This window comes from Lytechinus pictus, chromosome 14 (genome assembly GCF_037042905.1).
Source record: "Lytechinus pictus isolate F3 Inbred chromosome 14, Lp3.0, whole genome shotgun sequence".
In the NCBI taxonomy this organism is placed as follows: domain Eukaryota; kingdom Metazoa; phylum Echinodermata; class Echinoidea; order Temnopleuroida; family Toxopneustidae; genus Lytechinus; species Lytechinus pictus.
Genome location: NC_087258.1, coordinates 7,214,210 through 7,234,073, shown reverse-complemented (window position 1 = coordinate 7,234,073; position 19,864 = coordinate 7,214,210). Strand labels below are relative to the sequence as shown.

Genomic DNA, 19,864 nt, shown 5'->3' with positions numbered 1-19,864 from the left:
GGGAGAATTCTCCTTCCTCCCCTCCTCCAAAACCTTTCTCTACTCACTTCTGTCCTCTTTGGTATCCTTGTTTTTCTGTTGTCTTTCTCATTTTTATTGCTCTCCTGTCCTCTGCCCCTCCCCATCTCTACCCCTTTCCAACACTCCTACGATCAATAAATCTTAGAAATTAAAACAAGAAATAGAAACTCTAATCAAATTTCAGACAGATATAGTTGAAGATTTGAAGTGACACATGCAAAGATATTTGTAGTACATTAAATCATGCCCTTTCTAGGCATGTGACATAAAACAAACATTAAAATACTTCACAAAATGAATGAAACATTACCGGAAGAAAATAACCATACATAAGTTTATCTACTGACAAATATAATGCTGCCATATACAGTATCAACCACAAAATGTAATCAAATCATAATTCCAATACAGTATACAAAAGGTGTTTTTCCCAAAGTTCTATGTATATATGACCTAATAGTCATTATTAGGAGCCAAGGTGAATGTAATTAAACATGTAATCTCATTGATCAATGGACATGGCACTGCATGTATACTCATGCCAAGTGAAATTTCATTCAAATCACTTCAGTTTAACAAATGAGATTTAAAGGTAGCAGTCATGATTTTCATAAATTGTGATTTACTTTCGAGAATGACCATGCAATTTCAAATATATATTTTTAAAAGCAAATACATTTTGGATGCAATGCGCCTATGCATGTTCCCTAGATTCTCACAATACAATTCAAAAACGCAATCCCCCAAATTTAATGAAATAATGCAATTAAATATGCATTCTGAAATTTTACTCAAAGCTCTTGAAAGATCAAGTTATTCAAATCTTCACAAGAAAAATATGAAATGCATACCCATATTGCTATACGATAATACAAAGGTGCTACAAATTATTGAAAACATTTTAGTTATTGATACTTCTAAAAGTATTTTTGTTCAACTGTCAGATTGGACAATGATTTCATGTAACGGCAAGCTCTTATCTACAGCCTAAATACATTGATAATTCTAATGTACATTGCACTTATATATTTGAGCTGTTCTAATAAAAAGAATGACAATTTTTTAAACCAAGAAATTGTGTTATAAGGGATATAAAATCAAATAAGGTAAAAACTTTCAAAAACATTCATACAAAACTCTGTTAAGATTCTCTTTTCTTAATTTTGCTACTTACATATAAGACTATAATGAACACTGAATAGGTTGGTGTATATAATCTAAACTTTACAATGCTACTACTACAGGATTGTTTGGTGCTTATTGATAAAGATAGACTACTAGTACAGACAACATACATATCAAAAAGACTTTGATGATCTTTTGACAGCCATAAAGAGAGAAATAATTCAATTTTTTCTCTCATTAACTGTAATTCTATTAATTCTAGTAATATTTTGTAATACAATGTGATGAGTATTCACAGCATAGTAGGCACTGTATATCTATTATACATTCAAAAGGAGCAGACTCCTGAAAAAGTTTGAATTTATATGATCATGTATGTAACAATATCTATTTTCTTGCCTATTCACTGACTCGCTATATATAAAACCCCATATGTGCTGCCAGCTGGAGTTTCCAGCACTTCGTTCATTCAAGGAATTATCCCTGCTGGGTATCCATTCACCTCTCCTGGGTTGAGAGAAGAAAAATGTGGATGAATCGTGTTATCCAATACAAAATATCTGCATGCAGTCTCCTCCAACATACATGTACTATTTTTTTAAAGTCCACTATCAGACTCGATGACTCTGTTTTACGTCTTGAAAAAATAATCAAACTGAAGTTCACTGCAAAGCAATTTTATTGTCATCAACATCCTTGCCTACATGTAAATAAAAGTAAGTAATTTTTCTAAATGTTTCAAGAGAAAGAAGATTAACATTCAAAGGGGCCAAATAGTATTTTTGTATTAAAAAAGATATGTGGACTTACAGTGTATATTCACTAAAACCCTCAATTGTATATTCCCTTTAAAATGTGACCAAGTCAATAATCAATCTGGTACAATTTCGATAGCATTCAACAAATTAAATAATACCCTCAAATATTGAAACTCATTTCTAATGAAATTTTACCTAAACGAATTATGTATTCAAATCTGTGCATTCTATGTATTTTATCTACAGTATATTCAGTTTGGAGAAATATACAGAATTAAATCCACAATGCTATATCTAATATATCACTTCTTTTAAACAATTCTTTGGGCAGGCCCTTAATGCTATTTCAAATAATGCCCAATTACAGAATCAAAGATCATAAAAAAAATAAAAGCAGATCTACACAGCACATAGACCTGTAAATACATCACCGAATGATGGTCAACTTTAAATTCCAGCTAATTTTTTAGTCTTACAAGTGCGTATTTGTTTCTTTGCTGTAGTTTTGTTTTTTGGTTAATGTTTATTTCATTTTTGTTTACACACAAAAACACTTGTTACAAATGGTACATGTAAATCACACTTGATAGGCAAGTTCATATATATTGTTGAAACAACCTAGTTCTACAAGAGAAGTCAAGATCTCCTGTTTTGGCAAGAATTTCAAGGAATTAATTCCTGACAGGTGCAGGTTTATCTCAAATGTAGATTAATGTCTTGCCAAAGGATGTTAACGCTGCAGCAAAGATTTGAACTAGGAACCCAGTGATTTAGAGGCTGGATACTTATCCACTGAACCACATCTCTGCCAGTACAGAAAAGAAATTCAGTTCTTGGGACCATAAAAATTCCATAATTTCTGAAACTTGTTTGAAATGTTTGATAATTCCCTGCATTCATTCATCAGAAAACTAGATTCCGATCTGGGACAATTGCAAACCAGAAAGCAATTTTTTCATTTGTCATGCCCCCAAGTTTTATTGCTAGTTTGGTACAAGATTCACCAGTACATAAAAGCACTGTGATATTGCTTCTTGGAACCAGTCTGAACAGAAATATACTAACATGTTCTATTTGGTAGTTTGATAACAAGTTATAAAACACATAAAGCAAAAGTCTGAATGAATATTATTCAAGACCTTCAGAATGTCAAGAATATGAAGTTTGTTTCATAAATACTTTGATCACTAAACTTCTAGTACTTCCACCTCAAGCATCTTAACATGGGTCATAACAGAAATATTTCACAAACACAATTGAAAATGAAGTTTTCACACTTTTGGCAAGAATGAACCAATGTAAAGTTTTCTCACTCATCCACTCAAAGTTTGCAATACATCGTTGTTAAATTCAACAGCAGGAATGTCTGTCAGGACTTGCTTTTAATAGTCATTTCTGCAGCCAAAACGGCAGCCAAAGAAGCAAACTGATAATTGGTCAAACTCCCTCCAAATGAGTATTTCCAGCTTTTGAATTTAACAACCATTTACTATTTTTATGAGTTGGTCTCATTAGAGAAGTTTCATCAGTAAGTATAAAGCAGACAGGGGTCTTGACATAAGTCTTTAAAAAAATATATGTCACCACCGAAAGATTATCAAGTTATTTCATCAGTAGGTTGGTCACAAATTTCATTTCATAGATTTTTCTGGAAATGAGAAAAACAAATTCCAAAAGAGCGACCAAAGAACAGATTGCAAAGTTTTGTCATGTTGATTTCAAGAAATGTACAATCTTCTTGATGATATATTACATTACTATAAAAAGACTGTCATGCTTTGTCCAATTTGACTCATACTCATAAAAGCTTTGGTTGGGAAATTCTATTAATCTTGAAAGAAGTTTGGTCGCACAGTTCCAGTACATGATTCTGGATAAGATTTTGAAGAGAAATACTCCGAAAGATTGTCAAGTTTATCAAGTTGAAGTCATAAATACTTTGGCCAGGAAATACAACAATCTTGAAATGAGTATAGACAGAAATAGAGTAAGACCAATATTTTGTCAATCTTTGCTAGTATATGTTTCACAGCTAGTTTGGTCAGAAAGTTCTAGCACATGCTTCTCTATAAGATTCCGAATGAAAATACTCCATGTTCTCTCTCTCGACAAAGGACAGTAGAGCTGAGAAAGGACACAGTCCGTCGTCTGTCATCTTCCCTTTACAGAACAAAGCTTTGTTCGTTTGGTCCTTCCCGTATGCAAGGACACGCAGGAAGTGTTCCTTTGACCCTGTCTTACCCCACAGCTCAAAGACCACCCGGGATGCGTAGTTTGGCCATCCAGGACCAGAGAGCTTGAGCCCATCAACGATTGGTCTTATTGTGATGTCGTGACCAGAGTTGAAGACGAAGCGAGGTGCGTTTCTACCTTGGGTGACCTTGTACATGGTGCGTACCATATCGGTGAGTAACGGTTGGATGAACATTCGTCCGACTTTCTCGTACGTGCCGTCCTTGGCACGAGATTGTGAAACCCATGTTTCCTCGAGGAGCTTGTGATAGACGGCATGCTGTATAGGGGTCACGGCACCCGATGTTCCATATGGGTATGGCATATTATGACAGACTAAAGTTCCAAGGATTTCCGCCACCTGGTTGATCCCAGGCAACTTTGATGTTTGCGTTGTCCCATACAGAGTGTTCGCTACGCTTCTCATCACGTTCATGAACTTGAGGTTGCCTTTCATCATCTTGGTATGCTCTGTTTCTTTGGCCTTTATCAAGTGGTCTAAAGCTGGGCAGGCGCACATATCCAAAGGACAGAAGTTGACGTTGGGTAACCGCTTAATCCGTATTGTATCGTTCAGCGTGGCTTTCTCAAGAAAACTATACATAAAAGCGAAAGCGCTCCGCTGCGTCCGCAGATTCATGGTGCTCTGAAAGACACTGACGTTCCGCAGCAACTCCGGGTTCTTGACCAAAGTCCTTCCGTAGATGTTCCTGAAGAACTTTCCAAGCTCCAAGTGTTGCAGCCATCCAATTGGTGTCAGCTGTGAATTCCTGCATATGCCGTTGGTACTTATTGGCATACTCTTGAAGGTACCCAAAGCACCCGTCATTTCACCTTTGATGATCTCATCCTGCATTTGATCAACAAACCTCTTGAGGGTGTCCGAGGTGGTCTTCTTGATGGCTTGTTTAAGATCACAGTTCCACTGCGGATGCCAGTTGCTGTTGGGAAGGTCTGCGAATTCATACATTGGTGTCCTGTCGCCATGACGAGCTACCATGTAAACAGCTTTCAGGTCGAACCCTGACTTAAATTTACCTGCAACAAAAGATGAAAATTGCAATCAGTTTACAATAATATGAATCACATGGTTTAGTCAAATCTGCCAGAACTTTCATTAACCAACATCAAATTAAGTGCCATATAACAACTCACATTGTTAATCACAAGCCTGTTCTTCTTATATTTCTATTTCCCAGTGGATTACAGTATCCTATCTTTATCTTCTCCCAAATCCAGCGCCACACATATTATATACACATATCCCACTCCCTGGGGAGGAAACCACTTACCTTCTCCTTGAATTTCTCTACCTGGTGGATTACAGTATCCTACCTTTATCTTCTTTTGAATCCAGCACAACACATATTGTATACACACAACCTACTCCCTGGGTAGGAATTCACTCACCTTCTTCTCCTTGTATCTCTCTTCCTGGTGGATTACAATATCCAAACTTTATCTTCTCCTGAATCCACTGCTCCGCTTCTTTCGCTTCCATTCCCAGATCAACTACCTCTATCTCCTCATAGTGTGCTTTCTCTTTCTTCTTCTTCTTTTTCAATTTATTCTGCTTGGAGTCTTCTGTGAGGATAACGTCAAATGCAAGAAAGAATAGGAAGAAGTAAGGAAGTCAATGTAATGAAAATATGCATTAAGTCAACATTTCACAGTGCTGGTACACATTTAAAAAAAAAGATAATAATAATATTCACTTTCAAAAAGGTAAGGAGGAAGTGCAGAATATATGTGGTAGAGGCGGATACATTTCTGGATTTAAGCCACAGGGTCCAGGATTCAAATCCTACCACAGAACTTGCATCTTTTGGCAAGGTGATCTTAATTTGGAAGGAGGAGGTGGATGATGAAGAAGAAGATGAAAAAGGAATAGGAGAAGGAGGAGAAGAAGAAAAAGAAGGAGGAGAAGAAGAAGGAGAAGAAGAAGAAGAAAAAAAAGCAGAAGAAGAAGAAGGAGAAGAAGAAAATTAAGGAGAAGAAGGAGAAGAAGAAGAACAAGAAAAAGAAGAACAAGAAGGAGAAGAAAGGAAGAAGAAGAACTACAACAACAACAAAAAGATATAAAGAAAAAGTTGCAGGAGTATTGTCTAACATTATTTGAGAGAGTCAACGCAAAATCTGATTTCATGTATTGCCAATTTTTGGGGTCTGGTGGTTCTGATTCTTGCCTTTCAATCAGAGGGCCATGAATTCCAATCGCAGCCATGCATTTCCTTCAGCAAGAGATTTATCAACATTGCGCTGCACTCGACCCAGGTGTAGTATATTTAAATGGCTACGAGGCACAGATATTTTCAGAAGAGTGTAGAAGATTCACAAGCCGAGGAGGTGTGATGATTTTAGCCTTACCTGTTTTCTTTCCTTTTCCATTTCCAGGGTAATGCTTTCCCTTTGCGCTACCTTCCCCATCCTGCATCACTAGCACTTTATTAGCATGATGTTCAACATCAATATCAGCATCTGGAATGATTTTAGCATGGAGCCATCTTGCATTCAGGTCCTCCCCGATTGAGTTCTTACCTTGCTCTAGAGTCAGCCCTTTGTGGTAGAATTTAAAAAGATAGGAAAGTGAAATTAATAAAAAAAAAATTATGGCAAAATGAGTAGGATAACAAAGATACTTTCAATAATAACAATGATAATTCTTATGTACCTGGGGTAGCCATTTCAGCTCTTAGGAATGTTCTCCCAAGGGCCTTGCGTAACATAATGTTATTATTACCCTTCTCCATTCTAATACAGTACCTCAAGGCAGAAGTTTCCCTTTTTCTAAGTCTCTGATTTGACTCAGCCAGGAATAAAACCTATGTCCTCTCATTCATGAGGTGGACGCTCAATGTCCAGTTAGAACTTTAAGGCCCAAATTCACAAAGGTGGTTTTTAAAACCATCTGCTGAACCCATGGTTTATGCAAATTTCCTGTATAAATTACGCTTATTTACCGCGTGTATTAAAAATGTTCAATGCTGATGCGCGCTCTTGTCACAGTGCGCCAAATTGATGCCTGTTGCCATGCTTAAGTAAGCTATTTCATTCATGAGTCCACTCTTCAAACAGTGGACTCATTAATAAAATAGCATACTTAACAATAACAGACATCAATTTGGCACACTGTGACAAGAGCGCGCATCAGCACTGGACATTTTTTAATATAAGCGGTAAATAAACGTAATTTATACAGGAAATCTGCGCAAACCATGGGTTCAACCGAGGGTTTTAAAAACCACCTAAAAGTTGTGAATTAGGGCCAAAGAGCCTGGTAACAGAATTAATTAAGTTCAGTAGTGGGTAATTAAACAGCAATTTCTCTGAAAAAATTGTACACTGTATATTGTTTTTGTAAAAAAAAAGGTTAAAAATAATGCATACAGAGTGACATAAAAGCAATCATGAGATAAAAACTTAGATTATTTGTAATTTCTTATGATAAATTTGAATAATTGCCACTTTGCCTAATTAATTTTCCTCAATATATGATGATTTGATCTACCTCATAACCAAAGATTTTTATGTCTGTAAATTAGATAATTATGAAGTTTATGACTGAATCACAATAAGTTACAATAACGGCAATCTTACATATTCAAGGAGACAAAATATGAAGAAAAATTGAAATATTAAATATTTCATATTACAAAATACAAAATATGAAACAAGTGTGCGACATCATCAGCTCCTTATTATTTTTAAAATGTTTGTATATCACTGTTTCGTGAAATCAAGCAAAACCGCACAATGTTGTAACTTTCATAATTCTCATCTGGTTTTTAAATATTCTGACAGACCTAATTAACTGGCAGGTTGCCATGCTTATTTTCTTAACTTTTGAGCAATTACTAATTTTCTTCCAGAACCCTCTACCACACCATTTCTATTCATGCATTGCACTGTACATACATTGGTCATTTTGTTGAATTTTGCTTGAATCCAATCCAGGGTTCCCAGCTTTTCAAGAAAAGAAAATTCCATGATATTTCCCTGAATTTTCCCTGATGAAGTTTAAAGATTCCCTGATAATTATTTAAACCCTTTCCCAGATTTGCATGTTTTCTAATTTGTTGTAGTGTAAAACTAATTAGTACCACCATAACAAGTAATTCAATGGATGTTGTTTTGATATGCAACAAAATATAACAGAGTCTGACTGACTACCGTGCTTTCGACTTTAGGGCTGATCAAAATTCAAATTTTTCCCTCATTTTAGGCATTTACCCCTGATTTGAGGTATTTTTTTTCAAATTCCCTGATTTTTCCCTGACTGGAAAAAAGTAAAATAATTTTCCATGATTTCCCTGATGGGCTGGGATCATTACCCAGTTGGTGTGTTGGAATGTACGTTTAACAAGTCAACATTACTCTTTTTACTTACACAAGATAATGGCAAGACAACAGCAGACGAGCAAGAAGCAGATGCGTGTCCTTGAAAACATTCTCATCGTGCCGGAGGACTGCCGTGGTTGGCTGCGGTTCTGAGAAGGCATGTCACCTGACAATCATATCATTTGCATATTCCAACAAAGCTTCTCTGCTACCTCATTCATGACCTGGGGGTAAAGAATATGAGAGATGCATTTGATATTTACAATATAACTGTTCCTTTTTCTTGGCCTATGGTTTGCCATAAACTTACAATTATCTTCAATATGCGCTATACACTATATTGATTGATTCTTTTAACCCAAATAAGGCTGGCTAGGGGAGCTTATTCAACCCTGCCCCCCTCCCCTCGACATATTCCGTGATAAATTTGTAACAAGAAAAGCTGGCCCTGCGCCATGCTATGACCTTTTCTTTGAGACCCCAGATAAATGGTTCCAAAATAACGCAACATTTTGAAAGTGCATGTCAGACCCAATTTTGTTCAAAAATGTGATTTCGTGTACAAATCCAAGCAAACTGCGTTTTCAGCCAAAATTCATAATTTTATCTTATTTCTACTTTTACTGATTAAACTCAATGAATGAGTTCCATCTTGTTTGTAGTCAATGGTTAGTTTTACATTAGAAGGGCCCTGATTACTTGAAGCTCATAAAAAAATGAAAGAAATTTTCTTGGAAAATTATCCCGGTAAGTCATTTACAGATTGAACAAAAAAATTGTGCCCCATGACTGTGCACCCATTCACTTTACACATGATATTGGGATTTTGATGAGAAAGGCCGCATTTTGTGGCCGTCACATGAAATGCCTAAAGTTCAATATTTTCCCACGATTTTGAGTCACATTTTTTAATGAACACTTTCTATGTATTGCATCTGTAAAGTTTGTGGTTGCTGCGTATATTTTAAAAGAATGGTGCAGATGCGTGTGTGCACAGACTTTGGAGACTTTACCATACATTTCATCTTTGTGCATTTTAAGTAGATTTTATTGGTAAGACTGATATTTTTTTTAACAAGTTCACACATGGTACCAAGAATGCATATAGCATTGCTATTTATTTGAATGCTGGGGTCCGTTTCATAAAGCTGTTCGTAAGTTAAGAGCGACTTTAAAAACGACTGGTGATCCTTTCTTACGCGCTAAACCATTGCCAATTCATTATACCATTTACGACAAGAAAGGATCACCAGTCGTTCTTAAAGTCGTTCTTAACTTATGAACAGCTTTATGAAACACCACCCAGGATTGTTGATTAAATGCCTTGCTTGCAGTGCGGTGGCTGGGTATCGAACCTTGACCTTTTCATGTGTCTAGTCAGGCATATTAGAACACTCTGCCAATGCACCTCCATAGATGAAACATTGCTTGAATGCAACCATGGTTTGAATTTAAATGAAAACTTTAAAAGCCATGTTCCTAAGAAACAAAAGTGTTGATTTAACTTGAAGGCAGCACAAAAAACAAAAATGATTTTTGTAAGTTCATGGAAGTGATTAACATCCAATAGGGAAATGAAAACTTAATCTGAATAGTCTCATGAAAATCATATGACCACTTTAATTAGAAGTTACTGCATGACAACAAGCAAAAAGGAAAGGAAACAGCTGTTAAAAAGATTCCCTTGATCCTAAAAGTTAAAACAATATTTGTATTTTCTGACCATATGCAATGAGTAATACTGAAAAATCCATAAAAGAATATAAAGGTGGGTTAAAGACCCATCTAAAACTTTGGTTTAAAAAAAAAGAGTCAATAATGCGAATCATACAGGTACCATCATTAAAACATTCATATTTTATAAAAGGGTAATGGTCAATTTTCAACCGTGGATTGGTGATGTCCAAAGACATGCATGTAATGCCTATGGCCCGGGGGGGGGGGGGGCACTTACATTGACGAGTGGATACCATGTGCGACCAAAAAAACATGTAAAAAGGATGTCTTTTTCAAGATAGGGCATGTTACGTACGTAACGTGATAAGGGTGTCAAAAACACTAAAATAAAGAAAAAAGGGTATCTATTTTCGCTAGGAAAGCCACGTGTTTAGGGTCAAATTTGCGAGGGTATAAAAAATTAAGACTAAAATGTTTAATAAAAAATATACTATTTTCCCCAAGAGTCAACACTACATGTTTAGAGTACGATTTGCGCCAGGTGTGGGAGGTGGGGCTGTACTAAACCCAATGATGTAGGTAAAGGTAAAACCGACGACCAACGTCCATGACATAACAATTGATATATCGCTGCACTTGTTTAGGGGTTCAATTCAGGGAATACTTGCCAATAGTATCGTTTGTTTCCAATACTTGTGAAGGGTACGGTTTCACACAAGGGGTGCATTATCAGAATATGGAAAATATGTGTTTAGGGTGCTTTTCGAGACCCCATGATCGCGTGTGGTATCCACTCGTCAATGGAAGTGGCCCCCCGGGGCCTATGGCAACCATACTATAGTGAAAATAAATTGATCTATCTTCCTTGTATGCTTGGATATACACATGAAGCCATGAGGCCCGGCCTTTTGAAAAAAAAAAAAACATGTACCCCGACTTGACCTCTCCTAGTCTAGAAAGAACAGATGGCTGAAGTTTGTACCCTGGGTTAATAAGATACTACTACCCCCCACCTCCCCCCCCCCTCCCTCTCCCACCCACCCCCTCCCAAATATAAATAACAGTAGTCTATAAATGTACCCTGGAGATCCAACAAACTACGGAGCGAGCTTACGTCAATATCATACATCACATGACATGTATGGGCCCACTTAATGACAGCTTAACTACTGATAACATACTAGGTCAATGTCAAAGCAAACAACCTCCTACACGTGTCTGGGGTCTCACGTGGCAATGAACATCAACTTGATCTCTGTAATACTAGGTTTCAGAATAGCTCATTCTCATCCGGGGGGGGGGGGGGGGGGGCAGTCAAATGTATTGCTGCACACACGCTTGGCCAAATTATTTCCAAACACCCCCTAAACGAGTTTTTCTCTTTGTGCAAAATAATCCCCTAAACAAGTTCTTCGCTGGCTTTATGTACACATTTTGGCCCCTAAACAAGTTGTTGCCAGAATATGACCCCGGAGAAAAAGCTTGGGGGGGGGGGGGAAACATACCCTAAACACGTTTGGCTAGTCTTTAAAAAAAGCTTTGGAAAAAAGCATACCCTACGTTTGACCCTGCGATTGACCATTGACCAGTCTTTCAAAACTACCCCTTTTTTTGAAAATCGGTGTCTTTGATACCCGAGAGCACGCGCGGCCCGTGTCCAAAACTGAAAAAACACCCCATTAAACGCGTATTTTTGGTCACGCGTGTGTACAGCAATATACTTGACTGCCCCCCCCCCCCCCCGGATTCTCATTAGCCATCTGGAGTGGAGTGTTCAATATTTATCTCATTCTTTTTGACCAAACAAACTTTATACCCCCCCCCCCCCCCCCCCGTAGCCAATTTTTTTTTTTTTTTATAATTACCCTCCAGGTTAATTTCAGGGCCCACTCCAAAAAAAGGAATAACCCCACTCAGGCTGATAAAAACGATCTTGAATCTTCTTGAACATTCACTCAAGAATGGCTAGGCTGGTCTATATCAGGCTACATGTATCTCTAGACTGACCCGATGAAAAAAGTGCCGTACATGTAGAACTGCCTCTCAATTCTCTGGTTCAACTATCTAGGTGATACTATGTATTTCTTTGTGTTATTCATGTCAATTGACAATGGACTTTGGGATGATTTAGAGAGTAGGGGGTGGAGAATAGTGGTTTTTGAAGGTCACATTGAACACCATGCATAAATTTATGCAATACTGCCCTCAATTTAATGCTATAAATAATACATCACTGTTGTATTATTAATAGCAATAAATCGAGGGCAGTATGGCATAAATTTATTTTACAGGCGTTAAAGAAAATACAATGTTTCAACTTACCCCGCGTTCCAACTAACCCCAATCTCCCCTACTGATTATCATTACCCCCAGCTTTAGCTCGAGCTGCCATTTCCAATGCATCTGATGAATTATGGATTTCAAGAATCGATCATCCTGGGTGTCCATTCACCTCACCTGGGTTGAGTGCAGCAAATTGTGGATAAATTTCTTGCTGAATGAAATCACCACGGCTAGGATTTGAACCTAGAACCCTCTGATTCAAATACGAGAGTCAGAACCACTGGACCATGATGTCCCTCGTTACTGTTGACTGTACATACATGCCTTCTATGAGGATTACCATCAGGTCCAATTGAAGACATCTAAAGATGTCAAAGATGACCCTGGACTACAAATTAACCTTCTGGCCTCTGCATGCACTCGTAATTGGGAAAGCTCTGGAAATGTTCTTAGATCAGAAGGAGTGTAGCCGTGTACCAAACTTTCTAAACACCAATGACAATGGGGTACTTTAGTTGGCAGTCGGCACAAATACTTGATATAAGTTTTCGCATTTTGCAGCCGCTGATTCAAGAAACACGTGCTTTAATAAACTTTCACTACAACAACATCACAGCAGAACAACCATCCACACCCCAGTGCCCTATAAAAATAGAAACCTAAATCTAGCAATATAAAAATATATACACCATCTGGTAGGTGTTAAGGGTGTTCAAATGTAATATTTGACTACAATAATATCCATACTATGATCAATACATGTTATGTAGAGTTTAAAACAGAAAATTGAAGAGTTTGTAGATCTAGTCTGCAACACTTTAACAAATTATAATACCATGTCAAGAGCGGAGACTAGACTCACTCCGCACCCTCTGTGTTTATGTGTGTGTGTGTCAATAAGCCTGTTCACGGTTGTTAACTGCGCACGAGCAGAAAAAGGTCATTTGAGATAAACCATGAAGGTGGCTTTCAAATTCACTGACATATGCATTTGTGATTTGCTGATTATTCATGTATTCCTTTCAAAATATTCATTTTATCACATCCAAGCTGAAAAGTAATAAATAGAGCCTGCACAATCACTGGTATTTGACAGTAGCCTAAACAATAGTCAAATGTGCCAAAGGCAGACAATAAACAGATTTCCAAACTTTATCCCTGGTGTACTATTCTAGTCACCTGGTCTATACAATGCCTTTTGTTCTTAGAATTTGAATACTCTACCGGTAAAGCTTACGCAACATCTACATTTGAAAATGATAGTGCTTATCCTAATGAAAAATCACAAAGGTCATTTGAGAAAAGTTGATCATAAGCTAATACCTTGGTCACATTTGCTCTACGGCGGCCATACGGTGAGTCGAAAACAGCTGTTTTATTAATTTTAATTCAAACCACCTATATGAAGTTGGTACAAACAATGTTAAAACGGCTGTTTTCGACTCGCCGTACGGCCGCCGTAGAGCAAATGTGACCAAGGTACATGTATAACCGTGAACTGGCTTATTGGTAGAATCAGTCAGTGCACTATGCCAAAAGCAAAGGTCTGCGCCTGCAGACTAGCTCAGATCTCAGCACCCACCATTTGCATTTATGACATTGCTCTTTTGATAAACATATTTTTAAAGTTCAGATTTTCAATGTGAACTTGAAATTTGTTGGCATATGCGTACAACAATGTGAAAACTTTGACAAGTACCGGTAAGTATTGATAAGATGAGGTTTAATATTTTAAGTATTCTTGTTTAATTGGATCATATCTCTGTATTCAGAAAGCTCTGTAAGTATTGACATATGGGTGTCTGTATTACAAAACAGATATGTAATTCAATCAATGATGATACCATTTTCAATTTATGTTTAACACTGTACATTACTCTAATACAGTGAAAAATTCAATTTAATATTATGAACACTATTAATGTCACATGTAAATGCATTTAAGGTAGAACATTGCCTGGTAGATATACATAAGCAAAGGACATGAAATATTGAAAACAGTGCGTATAATTTGCACTAAAATCTGCATAATTTGCACTACCCCTCACGATTTAAACATGCAATAATAGTTCTTGGGGAATATTTTGATTTTCAAATCCTTTCAAAGAATTTGAAATTATTTTTTATGACTTCATATCGGATACATCCTATATTGATATGGTATGTATCAGTATGTTTCATTCCATGATCATTAAAGACTCTTATATTGCCCATGCAATATAACATCAAAATCACTGTTTCACCATGAAAATTGACAAACTTAAAAACATACATATTTTCTACATGTATCAATATCAAGTGAAAAACTTGGTATAGAATTTAAAAGAACAGCAGTTACATTGAAATGTTACTGTTCCCAATTCAAATGATATCAGCTGATCAAATATGAATGAAAAAAAATAATTCATCATCCCAAAAAGACAAAAAAAAAACATCTATTTATAGGTCTTAATAATTTTTTTTTAATGTTAAGTCAGGAACAGCAGCTTGAAAACCATTTGTTTGGAACAAAAGTTTGATCAACTTTATCAAGAGACTGAAGTTATCACAAACCATATCACAATGCATACAGTTATCCCATTATCATAATAAAGAAACAACTCAATGAACAATGGCTCAGATTATAGTTGAAAATGAAACCTGATCTGATAATGAATTACTAGTTCATGGTTGTTATGATGAAGCAAACACAAAAAAAAATCAATAGATCAGTCAAGCATATTTACAGTTTCCATAGCAATTATTGATCTGTACCTGGTTAAAAGCCCATCTGATGCTTTGGTTTATAGGCCTAATGGGAATTGCAAAGACAAAAATTATCACATTTGAATCTTACAAAAGTATACTGTCATTATTTTTTTTAACCGACAACTGAGATGATATCATTTACAATTTATTTAGTTGCCTATTCAGTGGCACACTATATATTATCAAGGCTTCACCTGGGTTGAGTGCAACATAATGTGGATCCATTCATTGCTGAAGGATGTTACATTGTGGACAGGATCCAAACCAGGGTAATAGAATGTGACAATACAATGCAAGTCCACCCTAAAAAAAAGTTTATTTGAATTAGAAAGGATGAAAATCAAACAACACAACATAGATTTTTTTTTCTCCAAAATCAGATACCGGGATAGATGATAGTTTTCACATTTTTAAATTTCACTTTGTTTCAGTTTCACAAAACAGTTTTATGCCCATCCTGTTTGGTATGCAAATGAGGGGACCAATGACATTACAAACTCATTATTTCTTTTTATTTTATCATGAAATATGAAATATCTTAATTTTTCGTACGATTGTCATGTGAAACAAAGTATTATTCCTCCCTGAACATGTGGAATTACCACCATTTAAACAGTTTAAGGTTCAATCACAAAGGTCCTTATTATCAAAGCAGTAAAAATTGAAATATTGTATAATTCAACAATAAAAAACAAAATAGTGAGAATATTCACTGAGTACCGTACTAGTGCGCTCACTGCGCTGAGCTTTGTGAATGTGAATGGTACATTACGTGCACGTTATAACCCACACACGAAGGGATGACAGCGGACGTATGGCCGAGCTAGTTACTGTACACAAGATTTTTTTTCCCGATCGCTCTCTCTATTGGGTTTGCAAGTGCAATTTCAAAGCTTACGAGAGCGAAATCGCTCAGCGCTCCCGTGAATTTTTTCGCTGATTCACTCTCTCGTTTGCATATCACTGAATTGAGGATCTGTTTTGTGAAATAAGTGAGACTTTCATACAATATCATACATTGTAGCTTTCTTATTTTACATCAGACTTTGATGAAATTTTCAGAATTATGCTTGTTTGGTTTTTCTCCAAAGATCAATTCAAGTCAACTTTCTTTAAGGGATTGACTTGACCTTTAAGAGATGGTTGTCAATCTCAAAGCTAGGCCAAAAGTTTTTTTAGGAAACACAAGAAAAATTTGCAGATAAATACTTAAATCTATCTTGGAAAGCAGCTGTGAAATATCAATGGGCCAATACTCAGCTGGACAATCAAGCACTGCATGGTTTGAATTGTCTGTCTGGCTCAGTCTAACAATTGAGCAACTGTATTCCATGACAAACGCCAACATTGCAGTGTAATCATCAGCATTCTTCATGCAGTTCTGTAAAAAACTTTTGGTCCAGCATTTCACAAAGAACAGTCAGATTGCGATAATAAAAAACATGCGGAATGATTAGCGGTATTATATTTTTACAAGATTATTTTTCCAGCAAGGAATGGCTTAACAGATCTTGTTTACATGATGTTATATGTTGTGATTGGTACCAAAAATTGTCAGCCGTCTTTGAAAGTAACCTTGAGTTAGCAAATTAATTTTACTCTCCAATAAGTGCCTCCTGCCTGGCTATAAATTCAAACAGGAGAAACTAAGCTCAATTTAATTGAAAATTAACTGTTGAAGGCATAAAAAGTTGTAAACTTAAACTAGAATGTTTCTTTATAGGCAGATAGGTCCAATCCATACATCTAACCTTTCTTTCATAACTTCCATTAGTTCAATTGGCTTAATAATATAATTTTGCTCTTTTTGAAGTTTTGTTAATTTTTACTTTTTATGCAAACTTTAATATTATCAGACTAGATCTAGGAATAATGCTCTCTGTTATGTGACGTGTCTCATAAATGCAGATGCTGGCTTCTGCCAGCATAAATTTTCTCTAAAACAACATCTGTAAAACTATGGAATAAACTTTCTAATGACATTAAAAACAGCTCCACTATTTTGAGATTTAGAAAGTTGTGCAGGGGAATATTAACCTCTTAACCTCCCTTGAATTTACTTTACTGAATTTCCTGCGTTCTTTTTTTTCTTTTTGCTGCATGAGTGTGTTAACTGTTATTTATAGATACAAGTATTTTTCCTTTTTTTATAGATAGTTATATTTGTTTATTTTGGATAATTGTTGATAATTGTTGTTACTTGGTGGCCCCTTATTATAAGCCTTGCTTCTCCGGGGTCACCTTACCATCATTGTCTTGTATATTCCCTTGATTGTATTGTTTTTGTATTTGATGGTTAAACAATAAAATTGAATTGAATTGAATACTCAGGAGTGAAATCAATAAAAAATGTAATAACAGAAAAGACAGAGACAGAAAATATCTCACAAAATGTGAAGCATCATCATTCTATTCTACTTGTACTAGACAAAATTAACAGGAAGAGTTCCTTTTGCGACAGCCACCTAAAATTGAAAATAAATTTTGAGAAGGTTCAAAATAATATATCTAGCTCTAATATAAAACATATATGATGGAAGAGTGGAAATACATAATAAAATATGACTTTACTTTATTCCGATAAATTTTCTAGCAGGATCGAGTGCATGTAATTGTCCATAAATATCAGTTTAGAGAGGCATCATCGGACATAGATCAAAAGCTTCAGTCTCTGTATTTTGGTTGTTCCGCTGAACTGCGTTGGCTCCAATCTATTATAGTAAAATATCAGAAATTGTTAAATAAATCCCCAGAAACGACGGTTATTCCTGTCTACATCGGACAGCGCTCTGCGGGCCGCTTTTCACCAAAAATGCAGCTCATTGTAGCAGATCAATGCAGCGGGAACGGCATAACAAAAAATATGCGAAGCTTTGGAACAGATTTCTTTTTTCTCGAAAAGAAGAATATGCTAACCCTATGCTTTGGAACGCCTTTCTTTGTTCTTTTTCTCAGTAAGATAAACATGATAAAAATGCTAGTTTCGATGCCTTGGCCTGGTAACGAAAAAAACAATGACTTTAGACTATTCTAATTTTCTACACTACAGGAGTCATTTCAAGGAACCCCACTAAGTAACTGAAGACTTCAGAAGTTCAGTGAAGTAATAGGAGGACAGCTTATTATTATTATATTTTATAAGACAATAATATTAACTTACACAATTAGACACATATGGGACTGCACTATATATTTTAAAGAAAAATATATTCGATCCAAATAAAATCAAGTCCTACTTGCTCCATAGAATTATATCCATAACCTAGATTTTCCATTTTTTCATTTTCACCAGTAATAAAATAATTGTGAGGAGATTTCACTTACTCAGAAATTGATGACAAAGCTTTCCACAGGTGACGTTTTACTTTTACACGTCAACCGAAAAAATTAGCAGACAAAGAATAACTTCTGACTCGGCTTTCAATTTTGGTATAGCGCCATCTCTCAACTCTGTGACGTACAGTTTTCCGTCTTGGGAAGATGGGAGATGCTGATCATGGGAATTTCTTTCAGTATTAGTCAAATCTAAAATGGCATTTAAAATATATTTTCTCTACAAATAATTAATGAAAGAATGATCAGAATAATGATGCAGAAAAGAGAGTATTAATTCAATTGAAGGATCGTGCCCTACCCACGACTCCCTTGATTAAAATAGTCAACATATACCCCCCCTCAACAGATATCTTTATATTTTTTGTACAACGTGTAATATGAAGACATTTCTTTTATCATATCAAAATTATATCATGTTATTACCGAGATTAAAATAGTGTCATTCTCCAGGTAAAAATGTATTAAAGCTTTGTTTTCCATTTTAAAGGGGATACATGATATGATTTTTTTAAAGAGCTTACTTTTTGACAGTCAGATGTACCAAGGACTAATGAAACATACAAGCAGCTGCACCATGTTGTGTTATGTAATGTTCTAAATTCTCCCCTTTTCAGGTTCATGAGATAAGATGACTGATATCAATTATTACTTATTATTAATTGAAAACACTGACTGGTAAAATCAGTTTCATTTACTTAAATAAGATTGCATCATAGGGAATTAATATCATGACAAATGGGGGGAGATGCTTGCACAAAATATGACATCACAAAAGAAAACATTACTTTCTTTATATAAAATCTGTGTTTCTGCTTGCTGAGCTGCAGCAGCTTTGGTGCATTTTGGTCAAACTTTCACTTTCATGTTTCTTTATATTTGCTCTTAAAAAAAATTGAAGTGAAGTTCCACTCGAGCTGGGTACAATTGCCTAATGCAAAGTAGATTTCTTTTTTTAATTTGTTGATCCCAGTATCTTTAACTTTAATATTATTATCTTCCTTCCGATTTACATAAATATTCCTGTTGATGGTCTGGTAGTACATTTTTTAAATACATATTATGCAAATGTGATAATCAATATCATTGTTAATGGAATGAGGCATCTTATCCAGCTATACTTTTTAATGATTGCTGAATGTTTTACCTTCTTCACTGTATCTTGGTATATTCTCTCTCCCTTTCTGTTTGCCCCCCCCCCCCCCTCACTCTACTCTCTCTATCCCTCTCCTACCTATTTCCCAACCCCTTCCCACTCTATCACATTCACATTCATCTCTACTTGATCTTCACCTTCTCAAAATCAATGTTTGTTTGTTTTTAATTCTAGTTCCAACCGCTAGTTTTAT

General features: G+C 35.8%; 1 protein-coding gene across 2 annotated transcripts; it reads right to left on the bottom strand.

The window, feature by feature from the left end:
* Nucleotides 1-194: 194 nt before the first annotated feature.
* Nucleotides 195-19,720, bottom strand: LOC129276698 (2-phosphoxylose phosphatase 1-like). Of its 2 annotated transcripts, none has more exons than XM_064109335.1 (5): nt 18,507-19,720; nt 8,524-8,698; nt 6,504-6,692; nt 5,547-5,720; nt 195-5,174 (listed from the first exon to the last, which is right to left on the bottom strand). In XM_064109335.1, the coding sequence occupies exons 2-5, from the start codon at nt 8,633-8,635 to the stop codon at nt 3,946-3,948; spliced, it is 1,704 nt and encodes a 567-aa protein (XP_063965405.1). In that variant the 5' UTR covers nt 8,636-8,698; nt 18,507-19,720; the 3' UTR covers nt 195-3,945. The 2 variants fall into 2 exon arrangements, with proteins under 2 accessions (XP_063965405.1, XP_063965406.1); XM_064109336.1 differs by having other exon boundaries at nt 5,547-5,717.
* Nucleotides 19,721-19,864: the final 144 nt, after the last annotated feature.